Genomic DNA, 20,180 nt, shown 5'->3' on the forward strand with positions numbered 1-20,180 from the left:
TCTAGTCCAGGACTCCCAGAGGGACTGCTGGTGTTTCCCCATTCCCTCCCAGAGTCAAGTGACCAAGGACCTGGTCTGGCACTGTCCTCTATCCCCTCTGCCAAAGTCGAGCACCCTTTTCCCACCTGATCTTGGGCACCCTGCAGAAGTGGGGCTCCCTAGCTCTGCTGGTTTGGGCACCAGGCCTGGGACTTCCAAGGCTTTCCCTGCTAGAGCAGAGGCATACACATGCTCTTTGCACAGAAGAAAATTTTGTTGGCTCAAACCTGCAAACAGAAGGCAGGAATCTTGTTCCAATTTTAGTATATATGCTGCCGAAGCGAGCACAGAAGGCAGGAATCTCTAAGCCCCCTCCTCCTTAGAATCTTACATGCCCTCTGGAGTTAGGGGTCAGGGGCCAGTGTCCTCCTGGGAATAGGGTGAGGCAGGGCTCCCATGCTCACCTTTTGGGCTTTCTCACTCATAGGTGCCTGAGAGATGGGGCTGGAGATGTGGCTTTTATCCGGCAGAGCACGGTGTTTGGTAAGAGCGTGGGCACTGCCTGCTTCCCCCAGGGTCTCTTTCCATCTCAGTTCCCACCGTGGAGCTCGGCACAGTTCCTTGTAGGGCTTAGCCCGCTGCCTCCTGCCCTCCTCATGTTCAGAGTCACCTCCGCTGAGGCACATTGATGTCGCATGTCCCCTAAGATGGAGATGCATGTGGTCTGGCAGGGCAGCTCCGTGAGCCTGGGACAGCAGGCTGTGGCAGAGGCATCTGGCCTCAAAAAGCTGGGCCTGTGGTATGGGTAGCTGTGTGGATCTTATAGTCCAGGGCTGTCCTCCGCCTCACAGCCAGCCCACAGGTGGTCCTTGTCCGCCACCCACAGGTGCCCTTGCATGAACCTCAGCCACCACCTCCCAGGACTCTTGCTCTCATCACCTCTCTGCCTGTGGTCTCACTTCCGTTTGGGTGCTCTGGAACTTTCCTGGTGGTTATTTTTGTCTAGATGGTGGCTTCAAAGTTGTGGGTACCTTTGTGGCTTCCTTTGTGTTCCTCTGACTTCCTGTGATTGGATCAGCTCTACACATCTACTGGGCTTTGTCTTACTTAATCTGCTGACAGTTTTTTTCTGTGGTTTTGTGCTTGGTTTCTTGGGTGAAGGTACGAGTCTTTCCCTTGATAGAAAACAATTGTTCTAGGCTTCAGGAATGTTCTTTCTCAGTCACGATCCTGCACCCAGCAGCCTGTGCAGCGCAGCAGTCTCTGCTGTTGATGAGTTCAGATCTATCACTTTTGCCTGATTGATTTAGGTTCTGGGGGGTCTTCATGTTCACCCCCAAACTGCAAGGATTTCCTGTAAGATGAAAGATCCCTCCACCCCCTGCTCACATACCTATCTGTGTCATCCACCTCACAACTGGGTGTGAGTCTGTCTGTCTCACTTTTTCCCTTTCCAGTGATACACTTTCCCCTGTAGTGGCAACTACACAACTTCCAGATGATGTGGGTAGTCAGCCTAATCGACTCTGAACTGCTTGTTTTCTGAAACAAGCAAGTAAACAACAACAACAAAACCCCACATGTAGATGTTGAGCACACGTGTGTTTTTCTGCACCTGTTAAGGTTAAGGCAAACTCATAGTTTTTCTCCTTTACTCCTTTGATGTGGCGGATTATCTTATTATTATGTTTAACGTTCAGTCATTCTTTTGTTAACAGAATAAGCCAATAAACCTTATTCCTGATTTACCAGTGTTTTAAAATACTGTTAGACAGAGTTAGCTATTACATTGCCTGGGAATTTTATATTTTGTTCATAAGGAAAATTAGTTCCAGGAATCTTCCCCCTTCTTTCTCTAATTTTGGCAACAAGGTTGTACTAATGACAGATTCTTATATTATTTTTTAAAGTTTTTTTTTTTTTTTTTTTTTTTTTAAATTGGAGAGGCAGGTTTCTAGCGAGAAGGCAAGACAGAGATCTTTCATCTGCTGGTTCACTCCCCAAATGGCTGCAATGGCTGGAGCTGGGCTGGTCTGAGGCCTGCAGCCAGGAGCCTCTTCTGGATCTCCCATGTGGATACAGGGGCCCAAGGACCTTGGCTATTCTCCGTTGCTTTCCTAGGCCATTGGAGGGAGCTGGTTTGGAAGTAGAACAGCCAGGACTAGAACCAGGGCTCATAGGGGTTGCTGGTGCCATAGGTAGATGCTTACCATGCTATACCACCATGCCAGCCCTGAAATTCTTATATTAGTATGTATTCTGAACATATGGATTAACATTTCCAAGATCTGGTAGAACTTACCCACATGTTCTTTCCCCTTCTTTATAGCTGGTGTGGGAAAGTGACTTGTGCTTTGTACCTTGACATTTCTGTCATTTTTGTTCTTTCTAGAGGTGTAGGTGAGGCAGCCTCCTATGGCTATCCCCTGGGTTGCCCTTTGCAAGGTAATCCTTTTCCAAACAGCTGTCTTGGACATGAATGGGGTCCTTTTTACCTCCCAGGCTCACCAGGCTGTAGCTGCACCTGCACCTGAGCCCAAGACTGGTGCACTTGCACCTGAGCCCAAGACGACTCCCTCTGAAGTTACCCCTTGGCAGGCCAGAGCTTCTCTAGGCAGTGTCTTGTCTTGTCTGAGCATTCTGAGGGTAAATCATGACCTGCAGTGGCTGACCGTGTAAGATGGGAGTCTTTGGGGAGAAGGCCAGCTGCTAGTTATGCCAAGAGTGTCTCCTCTGAACTCTCTACCCCTCCCTCCTACTGTTCCCCACAACCAGAGGACCTGCCCGACAAAGCTGCGAGGGATGAGTTTGAGCTGCTGTGCCCAGACAACACCCGGAGGCCAGTGGGCGAGTACGAGCAGTGCCACCTGGCCCGAGTTCCTTCCCACGCTGTTGTGGCCCGGAGCGTGAATGGCAGGGAGGATGACATCTGGAATTTCCTTAACCAGGCACAGGTACCAAGGTCCCCATGCCCTGGCCCCACCTACCTCTTTGACCCGTGAAGTCCCACAGGAAGCCCCATGCCTCAGGGACTGCTGCAGAATACAAGTGCCCCACTGTCTTAGGGTTCCTGGACCCAGGAACTTGGCACAGCCCAAGTCACGGGTGGCAGAGCTTGTGTCTTGGGGGTAGGAGTCTACCAAGTTTCTTGTTTTCAGTTAGGATCAAAACAAAGAAGCCCTGCTCACCATTGACCCCGTCCTTCTCTTTTCCTCGTTCAGGAAAAGTTTGGGCACAACAAGTCGCCAACCTTCAAGCTCTTTGGCTCCCTTAGAGGGCAGAAGGACCTGCTGTTCAAGGACTCTGCCATTGGGTTCTTGAGGGTCCCCAAGAAGATAGATGCTGCACTATACCTTGGCTTCAGCTATGTCACTGCACTCCGGAACATGGGGAAAAGTGAGTGGGTGGTAGGCGGTCCCTAGAGCCAGCCAGTGTGGGGTGAGCTGTGGCGTGGCCTTCTAGGCAGCGCGGCCTTGTTCATCGGTGGTTAGCATGATGGGCTTCATGGAGTTATGTCTTCTGTTGACCAAGCTGGGGCATTTGAGGGATTTCACCCAGCTTGTACCAGCTGGAGATTGTTTCTGTAGGCACCCATGTGCATTGGGCTCCCCAGTTCTGGCTGAAAAAATCAAGTTGGCATATAGTAAGTGAAAATAGAGCCTGGGGAACTACCCACTGGTGCTGGTCCCTTAACCCCGAGGCAATGTCAGCCATGCTGTTCCTTTACTGGGGTCTTGGCTGTGGGTTAGGATTAAGCAGGAGGCTGCCCTGGGGTTCGCGGTGGTGACATCGAACCTTAGGAGAGGTCAGGCAGGTCTCCTGGTCCCCTGGACTGGATATTGCTTTCTGTGTCACTGGGCTTTGACCTTGAGATAGTTGCTAGACATGCTGTCCCGTTAGGGGTTGGTGGGGATGGAGGGCTGGAGACTAGGGAGGGTGTCCCAAGGGATGGAGCCGCAAGTCTGGGGAGCTGAGGAGTGGAAGAGAAAGGATCAGATAGGAGCCAGGGCAGCCACGAGGTGGGACCCCTGTGCCAGGCAAGCTCAGGGCCCCTGCCCACCTGTGTCATTCCCCTGGACAGCCGAGGCGGCTGTGGCAGCCCGGGAGTCGCTGGTGGTGTGGTGTGCCGTGGGCAGCAAGGAGCAACACAAGTGTAACCAGTGGAGCCACCTGAGCAACGGCAATGTGGCCTGTGCCTCAGCACCTACCACGGAGGACTGCATCACCCTCATCCTGGTAGGTGGCAGGGTGTGGGGCAGGGTTGTATGTGTGTGTTGGGGGAGGATGTGTGCTCACCTTGAAAGACCCAAGTCCAGGACTCAGGGTCCCAGAGGTCACCATGGGTGTGATGAAGCCAGACTGACTCAGGGCGGGGACTTCTTTTTTTTTTTAAGATTTATTTATTTATTTATTTATTTATTTATTGGAAAGGCAGATGTACAGAGAGGAGGAGAGACATAGAGGAAGATCTTCCATCTTATGGTTCACTTCCCAAGCAGCCGCAATGGCTGGAGCTGAGCCAGTCCGAAGCCAGGAGCCATGAGCTCTTCTGGGTCTCCCAAGCGGGTTGCAGGGTCCCAAGGTTTTGAGCTGTCCTTGATTGCTTTCCCAGGCCACAAGCAGGGAGCTGGATGGGAAATGGGGCTGCTGGGATTAGAACTGGCACCCATATGGGATCTTGGTGCATGGAAGGCAAGGACTTTAATCACTACGCTATTGCGCTGGGCCTGCGGGGACTTCTTGATAAAAGGTGTGGTGCTGTTTTACATGGAGCTTTCCACTCCAGCTGTTGAAAGAACATTTTAGGGTGATGGGTCAATTACCTGGGAAATATGGGAAAGCTGGATGTAACACAGACTGGCAGACACACACACACACACTAGAGGCAGTCGTATGAAGGGTTTTTTTTTTTTTAATTTATTTTATATTCATTGGAAAATCAGATATACAGAGAGGAGGAGAGACGGACAGGAAGATCTTCCGTCTGTTGATTTACTCCCCAAGAAGCTGGAATGGCCGGAACTGCACTGATCTGAAGCCAGGAGCCCAGAGCCTCTTCCGGGTCTCCCATGTGGGTGCAGGTTCCCAAGGGTCTCCCATGTGGGTGCAGGTTCCCAAGGCTTTAGGCCATCGTTGACTGCTTTCCCAGACCACAAGCAGGGAGCTGGATGGGAAATGGGGCCACTGGGATTAGAACCAACACCCATCTGGGATCCTGGTGTATGTAAGGTGAGGACTTTAGCTGCTAGGCTACCATGCCAGGCCCCGTATGAAGGATTTGTTTGTTTCCTGTGTGTCCAGGGTTCTGTACACGGTGACGCTGGGTTGTAGCCTCCGAGCCCCTTTTGCTGAGCCATGGGTCATGGGCATTCTTCCACCTGAATCCCTCTTTTTGGGAAACATTTATGAGTAAATGATTTCAAGATCTGTGTCTTATGGCTGTGGCTTAGTTGGAGTGGTGACCGTGGTCTGTGTCCCCTGACTTGGCTGTCACCAGTAGCCCCAGGATGCCCATTCTGGAAGGGAAATCTAGAAGTGTACATCTCCAAGTGCTTTCCATACAGCCGTAGAGAAAGGGTTTCTGGCCCAAGAGGGAGCTTTACAGTGTGGGCGGAACCATGCCTCTGTGTGCCGAGGGGGCTCGTCACACCAATGGAGAGTCCAGGACGGGGGAGTCCTTGTGCCATGGCTGCCCCATAGTTTGCTGGGTGCTGTGCCGACAGGGTGAGCTGTGAGCGGCCAGCTCTCCCAACTGTTTGTCTCCTCAGTGATTATCCTGTGTCCTAGGAAATGGAGTGTCCTTGGCTTTGTTCAGGGGACAGAGAGTTAATGCAACTGACCCTGGTCTTTCCAGCTGTGTTGATGGAAGATGCAAGGCCCATGGGGCTGAAGGTCCTTGTGGCACCATGGTATCTCCTCTGGGTGTTGCCTCTCTGGGCCAGCTGATGTGAAGCCAGCTCTTGGCATGCTGCAACAGTGGGCAGAGGTGGGAGCAGCCTCACTGTGCATCGGTGTTTTGCTTTGTCTCCTCAGAAAGGGGACGCTGATGCCATGAGTCTGGACGGAGGGTATATCTACACCGCGGGCAAGTGTGGGCTGGTGCCTGTCCTGGCTGAGAATCCAAGTAAGTGGAGTTAGTGACCTATTGGGGTTTGTTTCCACTGGCACCTGGGATGCGGGTGGGGAGCAGTAGCCCCACTCATTGGATCTTGAGGGGGAGGACAGGTGCCAAGGGAATTGGGAACAGATCAACAGAAGGGGCCATGTTGCCCATACAGCCTGTTACACTTTGAAGTATTGTAAGAGAATGTCAGTTCCGCAAAGACAAGGGTGCACAACTCAGTGACAAACCATGTGCCCCGTGCACCTGTGCCCAGATGGAGACACAGCTAAGTTCGGCCACCTTGCTCCCCTGCCTTCTCAGAGCGCAGGCTCAGCTCCACCTGCTTGTATGTGTTAACGGAAGGGGAATAGCACAGAATGGATGGTGTTAAGGTTTGATTTCCCTGGCTCACAAGTCAGCATGGCACCTCCAGCGAAGTGTGCAGCTGGTGACTATCCGGCCCTTTTGTCACAGTGTCCCTTCCAGGGTCTCTGCAGTCCCTCATCTGTGTGACAGTGGATGGGCATTTGCGTCATTTCCAGCTAGTGGCCACTGCGAGCCCTGCTGCTGTGAACATGGTGCCAGGTCTTTGGGTGAACACACAAGGAGGGTACTTCCAAGAGGGTCAAAAGATGGAATTGAGAGTATTTCCCATGAGCTTGCTAAGACACTCTCATCCATTTGTTCCTTTAGCCTGGGTGAGCTGCCTTCGATTAGATTCTGCGCTGTTGAGATTTACAAAGGAGGCTTCTCTCCCAGTGAATATGAGTGTTTGATGATGTTTTTGTTCAATTTGTTCTTTCAGCATCCCGAGAGCATTACAACACTGACTGTGTAAACAGAGTAGCAGACGGTGAGTCTGGGATTTGTCACTTTCAGGATTAAGTTCTTGGAGGAGGAGGTGGCAGGAACTTCTATGAAAGTTCGCAGGTGGAGTGGACATGTGGTGCTCCTCGGGTGGTGCACATGCCATGCCATGTGGCTACAGTCCTGGTTCCTCTGCTTCTGGGTCAGCTTCCTGCTAAGGCATGCCTGGGGAGACAGCAGCTGATGGCTCAAGTACTTGGATCCCTGTTACGTACATGGGAGACCCAGATTGGCTTTGGTCTGGTACAGCCTTGGCTGTTGCAGGCATTTGGGAAATGAACTGGTGGATGGAAGATCGATCTCTCTTTTTTCTTAAATAAAATGAAGATAAAGATTAGGGGGGAAAAAAGCACCAGAAGCCAGAAATACTTTCAGAGATGTAAATAGTTCACAGAGAGGATTGACTGTAGCTGATGCATCCAGTGGCCTTCACTTGGCAGAGAACTCTCCGACACTTCCCTGTTGTGGCCAGCTCGTATGGAAGGAGAGGCGTTACTTACCCTTCTTTTGTGGGTGAGGAAACACTGGACCCAAGGGCCCCCCAGGGCCCAGGATCCCAGTTACAGCTGCGCACAGGTTCTGGCAGATCTCGGCTGTGAACCTTGGTCTCTTGTGCCAAATCAGGTGCTGGGGTGTCCATCCGGAAGATGGAAGTCATGTTCAGCCCTGTTCGGTGCAGGGCTGGGCTGGACTCCGTCAGGATGGTCCTTGGAGAGGCGTTCCCTGGTGTCCCCAGCTGCTGGTCTGGTGGCAGTCGCTGCACTCATCCCATGCACAGCCCAGCGGCGGTTTGGCCCAGTGTGCTGTTCGGTGCCTGCTGCTTCACCAGCCGACGTCTGAAGGTGAGCTGCTACTTTGCAGCTCAGACATTTGTGGCTGCTCCTGGTCAGTTTCCTGCCACCACTAAAGAATCAACTTTTCTATTTTTTAAATCAATTACTTATTTGAAAGAACTACAGAGGGAGAGGGGCAGACAAGAGAGAGGTCTCGCATCCTGCCAATTCTATCCCCAGATGGTCACAGTAGCTGAAGCCAGGAGCCAGAAGCTTCTTCTAGGTCTCCCACATGGGTAGCAGGGGCCCAAGGGCTTGGACCATTTTTCTGTTGCTTCCCCAGGTGTATTAGTAGGAAGCTAGGGAGGAAATGGAGCAGCCAGGACTGGTACCGGCTTTTATTTGGGGTGCTGGCATCCCTGGCAGTGGCTTTACTGGCTATACCATAATGGTGGCCTGCAGGATCAGCTTGTCTTCCTATTTTATATCACAATTCTGATCAGTGTCATCTGAGTATAATGGCAACAGCCTAGGACTTCACGGTCTACCCAGCAACAGGCAGGTATCTGGGGCAATGGTTAGCTGGATTGTAGATAACTGCTGGGTCAGGCCTCCTGTGTGTTGAATCCTTCTTGTTTGTCATTGGCTGTGCCAGGGTACCCCGCTGTGGCAGTGGTGAAAACATCCAACCCAGAAATCACCTGGAACAATCTGGAAGGCAGAAAGTCATGCCACACCGCCGTGGGCAGGACAGCAGGCTGGAACATCCCCATGGGCCTGCTCCTCAACCGCACGGGCTCCTGCAAGTTTGGTGAGGCAGGCTGAGGGCGTGGTGGGTGGGGAGGACTGGGCAGGCTGATGGTGGTTGGGAGTCTATTCTGGTGCAATGCATAGCGACCCTAGGAGACCCCCACCCAGCATTGTTGATGCCCACCCATGCCCGCCAAGACCAGAGACCAGGGCATCAGTGGGCTTCTCTGTGTCCTTGAAATGGGTGCAGGCCTTGTGAGGTGCACAGTTGTTTTTGAGCTCTGGGTCTAGACTCCTCAGAGGTAGCTTCCCAGCCCCTGCGAAGGCACCTGCCTGCCACCTGCAAGATGACCTCTTTACTAAACAGAACAAACTCCCTGCTCCACTCCATGCATGGCAAAGGAACCAGATAAGACCTTCAGGGTCTGCCCTGGCCCCGACTTACCTGGATCAGCACATGACAGGCCCTGCAGGTTGTGGGCCACGGGAAGGGGGGCAGCATATGATCTTAATGCCATCGATACCTGCTAGAGCAGGGCTGTACTGCGTTGATGCACAAGTTTTGGTCATGGTTAGACTCCACCCGTCCCCAGCAGGGCACAGTGTAGCCACTCTTCCCAGTCTTTGGAGCTGTGGGGTGGCTGCCAGGGTGTGGTGGGCTGCTACCCAGCCTTTCCTGAAGCTGACAGAATGGGCCTGCTCCAGAGGGCAGGGGTGAGGGGAGTCTGCTGGGAGGTGACAGGTGCTCCATGAGGTACCTGTATTTCCTCCTTCTTGGGTCCAAATCACACAGTGAGTTAACTCAGCTTAGGCAAAGCTGCAAGGAATAGACCCCCATGTCTACCACCAATACAAGAGACATGAATAGTAATGCTGTCATGTGAGTCAAGTCCAGAGGGGGGCTGTCCAGAGCTGGGGAGGGATGGGCACACTGTTATCAGTGGAATCCATGATAAAGGGGTCACATCCCACCTGCTGGAGGGCCGGTCCCTGCTTCTGCACTCCATGTGCAAGACAAGGGAAGGAAGGAGAAGGGGTGAAACGAGTTAGCTGCATCTGACGCTCCTGGCTGGGACCCAGCCACATGGCTGTACCAGCCCCAGGGCTCGGAGAGGTCTTGGTTAACCAGGTAGCCCGGGTGTTGGGGGTGAGGTGCAGGGAAAAGCAGGGTTTCCATTACTGAGGAAAAATGACGGTTGGCTCCCTGAGTGGGCAGCACAGAGAGCAGGCACAGCCGCCCTGCCAAGGCTGTGGTGGCAGGATTCCCCTGTGATGTCATGGTTCCCTTCCCAACTCCTGCTGGGCTTCGTATTGATGCCTCAAACTGACAGGTCCTGGGTTGTGTGGGGGGTGGTCCTACACCCTCTCGGTGACAATGGATGTCCTCCATCTGTCCTGGGCAAGGTTGTGAACTGGAACCCAGCTGTGTCTCTGGTGATGTAAAAGCCACGTGTGCTGGCTGAGGGTTGCAAGAGCCAGCATCCCACATTTTCTCCCTGCAGACGAAGTCTTCAGTCAGAGCTGTGCCCCTGGCGCTGAACCCGACTCCCTTCTCTGTGCTCTGTGTGTGGGGAATGAGATGAACGAGGACAAGTGCATGCCCAACAACAATGAGAGGTACTACGGCTACACTGGAGCTTTCCGGTGAGTCTGTGCCTGGGTGCCCCCGCAGCACTTTGCTTAGGAGCCAGGGAAGAGCTTCCCTAGCCTTTTCCTCCCTTCTCCACCAGATGGCGCAGTGTACCTGTGAGTCCCAGGAGCAAATTGTGTGGGACTGGTGCAGCGGATTAACCCAATTAACTGGCTTTGGCGTCAGTGATGGGAGGGTATCAGAGTCATTTTGGCTATATCCTATGAGGCTCTGGAAAAAAAAAAGAAGAGAGAAAAAGAATGGGGATTGTGCAAAGTTCTTTACGTGACTAAGGCTTTTCAAATAGGAAGATTGTTAAAGGATTCCACTTGTAAGTATGCAATAGCTACATGTCTAAAAAAGAAATCAAAGAGACTGTGTGGTTCCTTTCTTCCCCCAAACCTCCAATGAGGTGTTATTTTCCTGGTAACACACCCTCATAACATCCCTGTCATACCAGAAGACACAGTTTTGTCTTTTTCAAATGGCATCTGTGCTGTGGACATTTGTAACAAGGTAGTTGTGAAGTTTGGGACCGGAAACCTGACGTACCCCTCTATTTCTGACATTCTTACACTGCTGGCTCTTCATTTTTGACTTTGAGCTATTTTCTGCTCACCTGCTACCGTGGACCTTTTACTTCATTTGTGTCTCTTCCATGTGACCCTGCACACTTCACTTGCCTGCAGCATCCAACACAGTGGTCATGTTCACGGTGAACATCATGCTCAGATGACCTAGGGCCCATAGCAGGATCACATTTCCTTTAGGGTAGAGACTTTCCATTTGACTCTGGAGTTCCCAGATGTCTTAATCTTAAAAATTTCTGTGCTTCTCAAAATTTACTCATTCGTCTCAGAACTGTTGGCCAGTAGAGTAGCAATCTGCATGCACACAGACACATATGGAATGTTACCTGTTTTCTTCACGGACTGGCAATGTCAAGTTTGTAAAGACTTGGGCTTACCGGAGGTCCTAGGCCGCCTGCCATGTGTGACCGTGGCCACCCTCCTGGGCTTCCCTTTGTCTTCCTTCCCGTTAAAAACCTGTTTCCTAGTCCCTCACTTATAGCTTTCTTGATTTTGTTCAGAAGAGAGCACGGTTCTTGTTGTGTCTTCATGAAAAGGAGTGAATGGGAGTTGCTGTCCCTTGGGTATTGAGTTGGAAAAACATCCTTATCCCCTCTCTCAGCTGTGATTCACAGCTCGGCCGAGTGGCCCAGTCTGTGCTGGAGAACATTTCCCCTGGGATTTTGACAGAGTTCTTAGCGTGAGAGATGGAGACACTCTGTGCTGAAAACACGGACCTGTTCTCACAAACCTGACCCCACGAGGTTCCAGGCACTCTCAGGCAAGAGTGAACCAGATGTGCCTTCCACCACCGCACGGACTACCCCCGAGAAACTGAAAGCACAGTTTCTTTTCTTTTCAAGATTTTGTTATTTTAAATTATTTTATGATACAGTTCCATAGGCTCTGGGATTTTCCTCCCCCCGCCAAGTCCCCTCTTCCCCCACTAATTTCCCCCATATTATTACAGTAGTATAGTCCTTTATAAGCAGTCCTAAGTCTATCATTCTGCTCTTTACGTTTGTCCTGACATTGTAGGTATGGACAGTGGCAGAGAGCCCAGCATCCTGTTGTTAAGATATATTTAACAGTTTCATTGGGAGTCCATCTTTGATTTGGAAGTAGAGATGCATACTGCATTGTATCTTCACATTTGGATATAATAATCCCTATTACACAGTTACCATACATCCTGTTAAATGAAAAGCCATAAAACAAAATCAACAATAGGAAGAAAAGTAGGATTTTTATAACAAGAGGTAATTAAATAACATGTTACTGATTGACCAATGTGTTGCTGAAGAAATGAAAAAGAAAATAAAAAACTTTGAAGCAAATGGCACTACTGTGTGACCTATGTCAGTAGAGAAATAAGAAAAAAAATTTTTTTGAATAAATGAAAGTAAAAGCAAAAATATCAAAGGCCATGAGATGTTCCAAGAACAGTATTGAAAAGGCTATTGATCTTATATTTTGTGTGAAGGTTGCCTTATATCAGAGACAAAATATGATATTTGTTCCTTTGGGATTGACTTATTTCACTGAGTATTATGGTCTCTAATTGGAACCATTTGGTTGCAAATGGTAGAATTTAATTCTTTTTAACTGCTGAGTAGTATTCCATGAAGTAGATGTACCATACTTTCTTTATCCACACTTTTGTGAGCATCTGGGTTGTTTCCATGTCTTTGCTATTGTAGATTGTGTGGCTGTAAATATAGGATTACAGATCCCCTTCTCACATGCAGTTTTCATTTCCTTTGGGTATAATCCTAGGAGTGGGATAGCTGGGTTATATGGCAGGTTTATTTGCAATTCTCTAAGCATTCTCCATATTGACTTCCATAGTGTTGTACTAGCCTACACTCCCACCGACAGTGAAAGAGGGTACCTTTCTTCCCACATCCATGCCAGCAGGTGGTATTAGTGGAATTCTGAATGTAGGCCAATTTCACTGGAGTTAGGTAGAATCCCAATGTGGTTTTCATGTGTACTTCATGACAGCTAGGGAACCTGAGCAATCCAAACCAGGAGCCAAGAGTTCTTTTCTGGTCTCCCACGTGGGTGCAGGGACCCAGGAACTTGGGCCATTCTCTACTGCTTTCCCAGACACATAGCAGGAAGCTGGATTGGAAGTGGAGCACCCAGGGCTTGAACCAACATCCTCATGGGATGCCAGCACTGCAGGTGGAGGCTTAGTCTGATATGCCACAGTGCTAGCCCCCTCATTATGTTATGTTAAACCCAAAATTTCTGGAAGCATTTATTTTTTACTTTTATATGTTTGCCTGATAGTTTTTGCATTGTCTATTACAAGTATTAAAACTTCTGTGATGTGTTTATTTTCTGGAATGTTCTAGGTGCCTAGCCGAGGACACTGGAGATGTTGCATTCATCAAACCAATCACAGTCTTGCAGAATACCAATGGTAGGTGCAGTAGTCTGCCTGCTTCCTTCCAAGTGGTGTCCTGGGCATTACAGCATGTCTTAGTGTTCCAACTTGCAGCTGGAAGATAGCATAACCCTTTTCTAGACATTTGTTTAAAAGAACTCCAAAATTCTTTTTTTTTTTTAATTATTTTTTTGTTGGAAAGTCAGATATACATAGAGGAGGAGAGACAGAGAGGAAAATCTTCCGTCTGATGATTCACTCCCCAAGTGACCGCAACGGCCGGTGCTGTGCCGATCCAAAGCCAGAAACCAGGAGCCGCTTCCGGGTCTCCCACGCTGGTGCAGGGTCCCAATGCTCTGGGCCGTCCTTGACTGCTTTCCCAGGCCACAAGCAGGGAGCTGGATGGGAAGTGGGGTTGCCGGAGCGTTCAAGGCTAGGACTTTAGTCACTAGGCCACAGCACCGGGCCCAAATTCCAAAATTCTTTAGATCAGACAACATGGGAACATCTGGAGATGTCACATGAGTTTTGGAATTGAATATTCTCTGTCTAAATATTCTCTCTCTGTCTCTCAGATGGGTTTTGGAACTGAACTCTCTCTCATTCACACACACACACACACACACACACACACACACACACACATACACGTACAGGACTCATTGGCTTAGTCTAGTCAACTTCAGAAACACACTCTTAGCTGGCACCAGCATATGCAGAAGGAGGTAGAGGCTTCGTTGGGTGCACAGATCACTGGTCAGGAAACTCCTTGGGAGTTAGTGATGACAGAATGACAGGCAGATGCAGGTGACGGCAGATGGTCTACCAGCCAGACTCTGAACTTTCACTTTCCCTGAGAAGGAAAAAAACCTGATTCTTGATCCCTCAGTCACTTGCTGCACAAAAGATTGATAAAAGATTGGTGAGGGCATTTTGGGGGACAGTGGGAAGCTGATCCCACCCCCCAGAAAGATGCCTATGCTGAGCAGGGCTCTTGGTGCTGAGCAGGGCTCTTGGTGCTGAGCCTACCATCTCTCTCCTCCAGGAAACAACAGAGAATACTGGGCCATGGGGCTGAGGTTGGAGGATTTTGAGCTGCTATGCCTTGATGGCAGCCGGAAGCCTGTGACGGAAGCTAAGAGCTGCCACCTGGCTGTGGCCCCCAATCATGCTGTAGTGTCGCGGAAGGACAAGGTGGAGCGCCTGGAGCAGGTGCTGCTGCAGCAGCAGGTAGGGGCTGGCAGGGCCCGGAGCTTGGCACGTGAGTGTGAACAGAAGGAAAGTCTGACCCATCCTTCAACTCTGGGATCCGTGGTTACAACTTCTGTCTTCCTGTGGACACACCCTGCCCCTTGGTGGCCCGGATGTAGTAGACCCGGGGCCATCGCTGGCCCTGCCGAGGTCCACCTTCATCACTGCATTTGGGAGCCAGGCTAACCCTGGTGTGGTTACTGAACATAGAGGAGGAGTCATTGGCTCAGGGGGCCTGAGTGACCAGCCTGGGGCTGCCTCCTGGTTAGTTGTAGAAACTAGCTGTTCTCATGTAGAGAAGGCTGGTCTAGGGGAATGTTGTAGGTGGTCCGTGTAAGAGGCAGATCTCAAAACTCCTCGCTATCATCAAGTCACCTGCGAGAAGGTTGATGGTGCGAGGCCTCGGTCTTGGACGCAAGACCAGAGGGGGTGTGCTCGCTTGCTCTCCGGCTCTCCTTGGCTGGGCTCTGACCGTCTGCTCTTTTCCACACAGGCTGAGTTTGGGAAAAATGGAAGTGAGTGCCTGAGAGAGTTCTGTTTGTTCAAGTCCGATGTCCCAAACCTTTTATTCAATGACAACACGGAGTGTCTGGCCAGACTGCCCGGAAAACCAACATATGAGCAATATTTGGGATCCCAGTACGTGGCGGCCATTGGTCATCTGCAGCAGTGCTCGACCTCTCGTAAGTGGATCCTAGGGGAAGGCCAAGGTTGTCAGGGTCTCACAGCATGCTAGGAAGTAAGACAGGCGCTCAAATATCCAGGCACTGCAGTCTCTCTACTCAAGGAAGTTACAACCTCAAGGACAAAGTGAAGAAATGAAAAAAGAATGAAATAAAAAGAGTGTTGATGTGCTAATAGTGACATCAGCCCTGAAAACTGTTGATTCATTTCATTTGGAGGAGTGCAGCAGCAGGTGTATTCGCAATTGCATGGAGAAATGACAACATCTGGCTTTGAGATAGAGAGGATGCAAGTTTTCAAGGCATTTCTGATTTATTTAATCCTTGGAGGCATTTTGGTGATCCTCAGAGCAGGGCAATGGTGAGGAGTCTCCAGTTCCAGCCCTTCAGGTTCCCATTTCTGGCCCCTCTCCCACACAGTCACAGGCCCTGGGGGCTGCTGTGGGTCCAGGGTTGGCCACATAGCTCTTGAGGAGACAGCTGGCAATGTCTGGAAGTATTTCTGATTTGCATAGCTTAGCAGGTGCTTCCAGCATCTCTGAGGTTGAGCCAGGGATGCTACTAAACAGTGCAGAGGACAGCCCACCACCACCCCAGGAGGAATTAGTACCAGGCCCCAGATGGCAAGAGATCAGCCTCTGAATCTCCTTTTCTCTTGTGTTCCACAGCACTTCTGGAAGCTTGCGCTTTCCTTGGGAAGTAAAAGCCTGGAGGAAGACAGGCTAGCCTCACTCAGGAAGTCTCAGCCCTTCCCAGCGCTCTGTCCCGCCCCCACCCCCAAAATCATCCCTGGGGTCCCCCGTCCTCCCTTTGCTTAAATTGGGGTTGGCCAGCCCATCAACTTCCATAGTTCCCTGCGTCATCTTAGCCAGGAATAAAACAAGGAGTGCTTGTGAAACGTCACTCGTCATGTGTAGACTCATGCATCTTGCCCAATTCCTACACAGAGGCCAGTCGCTAGGCTCCTGGGGGCTCCTAGCTGTGACCTAACGAATCCTTGGTGCCTTCTGGCCATTGACCCATGCAGTCTGTTGTGTTTGCTGACAGCAGTCTGGGTGGACTGAGAGGCCAGCTGTCTCTTTTTCTTTCTGCAGATAGTATCCATGGCAGCTTGACACCTTCAACTTTGGGGAAATTTCCATTCATACCAAATAAGTCAAAGAAAGGCTTAATGAACATCTCTATGTATTCTCCATTTAGATTTGCTGATGTTTATTTCTTTGGCATAATTTCCTGCCTTTATGTATACAGTGTGTGTGTGTGTGTTTGTGTGTGTGTGAGAGAGAAAGAGAGCGCGGGCGAGAGAGATGCGACTGTTTGCACTACCACGAGGTTTGCTGTGGACTATGTGTTTGAATGCCCCTCAACCTGCAAACCTGACCTTTAAACTGAAGGTATCTGGAGATGGGGTCTTTGCGAGATAACTAAGGGGACTGGTATGATGGCTCAATTTTTAAAAATTTTATTTTTGATAGTGTTTACATAGTTGAGTGGGATAGGAGTGGCTGAGGATTAGGGGAAAGTGGGTGAGACCATTGTTTTCACATTTCCTTTTTCTTCTGCCTGTATCTGGGGAAAGGAGAGAGAACAGGGGAAAAGCCACACCCAGCCTCCCAGCCATCCCAGTACCCGGGATTGGGGAACGGCCACCCGATGTCATCCCAGGGTGCCCAATGTGGAGCACGTTCTGAGGGTTCTATTCAAGTGGTTTTGTTAGTTCTGACTGCTGTTGATCTCACAGATCCAAGGATGAGGAAATCCCTTCAAGGTCCATCAGCTGACACAGTCCATCTCCATTCACCCAGAAATTTGCTGGCAAGCTTTGCTGGGGTAGTTAACCAATTTATTCTGGATAGCCCAATTTTTAATCTTCTGCCTGCAAGTGCTGGCATCTCATGTGGGTGCTGGTTTGTGTCCCGGCTGCTCTACTCCCCATCTTGCTCCTGTTTATGCCCTGGGGAGGTAGCTAAGTCATGAGGGTAGGGGACTGAAGATGGGGTTAGTGGCCTTCTAAGAAGACAGGTGGAGAGAGCTGGCTTCTTGGTTTGCTTTTGGTTTGTCTCTCAGACAAGGGTGAGGATGCAGGAGCAGATGGCAGTCAGGCCAGGAAGTGGCCTTCCCCAAAGCCAAAGATGCATCCCCAAAGATGCAGTCATCTTCTGATGGCTGCATTCTGGACTTCCCAGCCCCTAGAACTGTGAGAAATGATCACTGCCTAAGCTGTCCATGCTGTGACATGTTGATTACAGTCACCTGAACAGAGGCAGGGTTTCACTATTGAGTTCTTCAGTAGGCATTCCCTTAGAATAAGGACATGCTCTCACCTCACTGTAATTCTGTTAGATTTGGCCATGATCTCTCCATATCCTTTGATACCCTGTTTATACTCATATTTTTCCAATTGTCCTTAGGTTGTCTTCAAGGGGTTAAGAAACATACACACACAAAAAAACATACCCATGCCTCTTCCATTCTCTCCCCAATTTTCTCTAAGTAGCTTCTCTCTTGACTTCTGACATCATCGACTAGCTTGCCTGCTGTTGTAGTCAGTCTGTGGGAGTGGGATCACAGACTCTAGATTCTTCCATATCATGTTGGTGAGGGGCTCCCCTCCTGGTGATACAAACATAGAGGTTCAGGTTCTTTCCCCTGCTCCCCCGCCGTAGAGATAGCCAACGCATTCAATACCTTTTAATGAGACTATTATCCTTTTTCTACTCATTTTAAAAATATAGTTTATTCTGATCTGATTTCTACAAAGCTTGACAAATTGCAGGGTTGGTGAACTTATGGAGCTTGGAATTTAACTGTGGACCAAGCTGACTGAAGGAGCACCAGGAAGCAGTCGATGAATGTGAGCCTGTGCCTACCTGGCAGTCCAACCATCTTGCTCTATGGGACACCCCTCCAGCTGGTCTCCAGGTATGAGCCTTTCAGGGGGGCCTGTGGGCGCCCACTCTTTCTGTAATGAACACTTTATTTTCCCTCTCCTTCTCTCAGGAGTGGAGTTTCCCAGATGGTGTTTTGCATTTGATAGTGCAACAGAAAACACGTCAACTTGTTTTATTGAGCAGAATTTGCAAAAATGGGAAACAATACTTCTGTGGCTGATTTTTTTAAATATAGATTTTTTGCATGAAGTATTGATGTTAATATGTAATGGTTGGGTTTGTTATTGGATATAAAAGGATGTAAGGATATAAAATTTTTTGTGTTTGTATTTCTCATGTTAGAAGTTGACAGATAACCCTACATCCACAAAAGTTCTTTGGTCTCCTCAATTTTTAAGTTTGTAAAATGATTCATTAAAGATTTACTTTTATTTTATTTGAAAAACAGAGCTACAGAGAGAGGGAGAGAGAGACACAGATAATTTCCATCCCTGGTTCACTTCCCAATTGGCCTCAGCATCAGGGCTGGATCAGGCTGAAGCCTGGAACTCCATCTGGGTCTCCCGTGTGAGTGGCAGGGGCTCAGACACTTAGGCCATCTCCTGCTGTTCTCCCAGGCACATTAACAGGGAGCTCTATAGAAAGTGGAGGAGTTGGGACTTGAACTGACACTTACATAGGAGGCTGGCATCCCAGGTGGAGATGTAACATGCTGTGCCACAATGCCAGCTCTGAGTAGGATGCTGATAGCCAAAACATTTGTGAACCGTTGCCCATGAGAAATTCTACACGGCTGCACAAGGAGATAACGTGTAAGAACGTTCAGCTGAGCTTTACCAGGCACCGGGAATGATGGCCATTTTCATGCCTACCATCAAGAGAGGAGGGAAATGAATGGAGTCTGTTTTTCAGGTGGAAACAGAAGCAGTCACAGCTGGGTCTGTACAGATCAAAATGAGCCAGTGCTGAAGGGCTGACATGATGGGACTATTCGCATGATTTTGAAAAGCATGGTAAATAGCACTCTGTTGTGTTTGTGCATATGTGCGGTTAAAAACAAAACAACTCCCTCTGTGGCTCAGAGCGAGCCAGTCTGTAAGATACTGCAAGATTTTTTTAAAAAAATTTTGTCCGGAGCACAGTCTGAGATTGAGACTATTCTGTTCTTGGTTTCTGGCCTTCTCAACTAAAACCAATCAGCTTCTTCTGGTTTTTGCTAACAGGATCAGAGAAAAGACACCTTTGACTACATGCCAGGTGCAAGGGGCATGTGGCTCGGCCCTAGCCATGAAACCACAGCTGAGATCACAGCTGCACTGGCGTGTTGTTGGTGAAGCTTCCAACTCTTTACCGTTGCCCTCCAAGATGCACCTGCCTTTTGCACAAACCAGTGAGGTAAGCTGTGGGGGAATCCCCATCCTTCCTCTTTCAAGTCCCTCCAGATGCTCAGTGTTGTTTTCTTTTGCGTTACGGTAGGTGATGCTGTAGTGGTGTCTTGTACTTGACCCTCCCTCTACTGGGCCTGAGAATCAATGTGGGGATTCTGCTGATAGCTGAGGTTTTCCATTCCAAGTGTGTATGAAGAAAGGGGGAAACAGCGTAGGTTGGGTGCTCTGTGAGTAAACGTTTCGGCACCTGGGTCCTTGCTTCACTGGGCTTAAGGACAGGTGTCAAAAGATGATCGTTTGAGTCACTGTTGAGCTATGACAATCTGCCAGGACCTTTCTTTTTTTAACCACGGGAAACAGGGTCATCAGAGCTTTGACGTCTAATCAGATCAGGGAACCAATTCCGGAAACCCAGAACCAATTCAGAAAGCTTATCCTGAAGGATGCTTTTCTCTACAATCACTTTCTATGCTGTCTGCTGTGTCACTCAGAGTTCAGACTTGGAGACCCAACTGGGAGGTGCACTAGGGATTGGCCTTTGGGATTCAGCCTGACACAAGTGTGTAATCTAGCTCAGAGGGTGTTGTCTTCAGGCCTGATTTGGAACTTTAACTTCAGGGAGGACAGTTGGGAAGGGATGATGGGCGACAGGGGAAAAGAACAAAGGTGCATGGGGGTTCTGCAGCATAAGCTGGAGCCCATGAGGACAGAGTGAAGCTGAGTTCTGGCTGCTCTGCCTTGCTGATGAGTATGTGTGGCCTGCAGAAGTCACGGTCCCATCCCAGAGCTAAACCACTCTGCACTGGGACCAGCAGCTGAAGATGCTGAAGGAGGACATGGCAGTGGTTGCAGGCCTGATACATCCCGGGAGACGATAAGGGACAATGTGTGTGAGTTTGTCCTG

The 20,180-nt window shown here is 49.7% G+C and overlaps 1 protein-coding gene across 3 annotated transcripts in view; it reads left to right on the top strand.

Annotated features, from left to right (window-relative positions):
- The window catches only part of LTF (lactotransferrin), a 35,330-nt gene extending 19,533 nt beyond the window's left edge, over positions 1-15,797 (top strand). For all 3 annotated transcript variants that reach the window (XM_058678792.1, XM_058678794.1, XM_058678793.1), the window contains 12 exons: positions 467-522; positions 2,755-2,933; positions 3,201-3,375; positions 4,061-4,215; positions 6,013-6,103; positions 6,888-6,935; positions 8,378-8,533; positions 9,975-10,116; positions 13,032-13,099; positions 14,109-14,293; positions 14,808-14,997; positions 15,666-15,797. In XM_058678792.1, coding sequence (XP_058534775.1) covers positions 467-522; positions 2,755-2,933; positions 3,201-3,375; positions 4,061-4,215; positions 6,013-6,103; positions 6,888-6,935; positions 8,378-8,533; positions 9,975-10,116; positions 13,032-13,099; positions 14,109-14,293; positions 14,808-14,997; positions 15,666-15,700 — 1,480 coding nt within the window. In that variant the 3' untranslated portion in view covers positions 15,701-15,797. The remainder of the gene's footprint in view (positions 1-466; positions 523-2,754; positions 2,934-3,200; positions 3,376-4,060; positions 4,216-6,012; positions 6,104-6,887; positions 6,936-8,377; positions 8,534-9,974; positions 10,117-13,031; positions 13,100-14,108; positions 14,294-14,807; positions 14,998-15,665) is intronic.
- Positions 15,798-20,180: the final 4,383 nt, after the last annotated feature.

The sequence above is a fragment of the Ochotona princeps genome, chromosome 21, assembly GCF_030435755.1.
Source record: "Ochotona princeps isolate mOchPri1 chromosome 21, mOchPri1.hap1, whole genome shotgun sequence".
NCBI lineage: Eukaryota > Metazoa > Chordata > Mammalia > Lagomorpha > Ochotonidae > Ochotona > Ochotona princeps.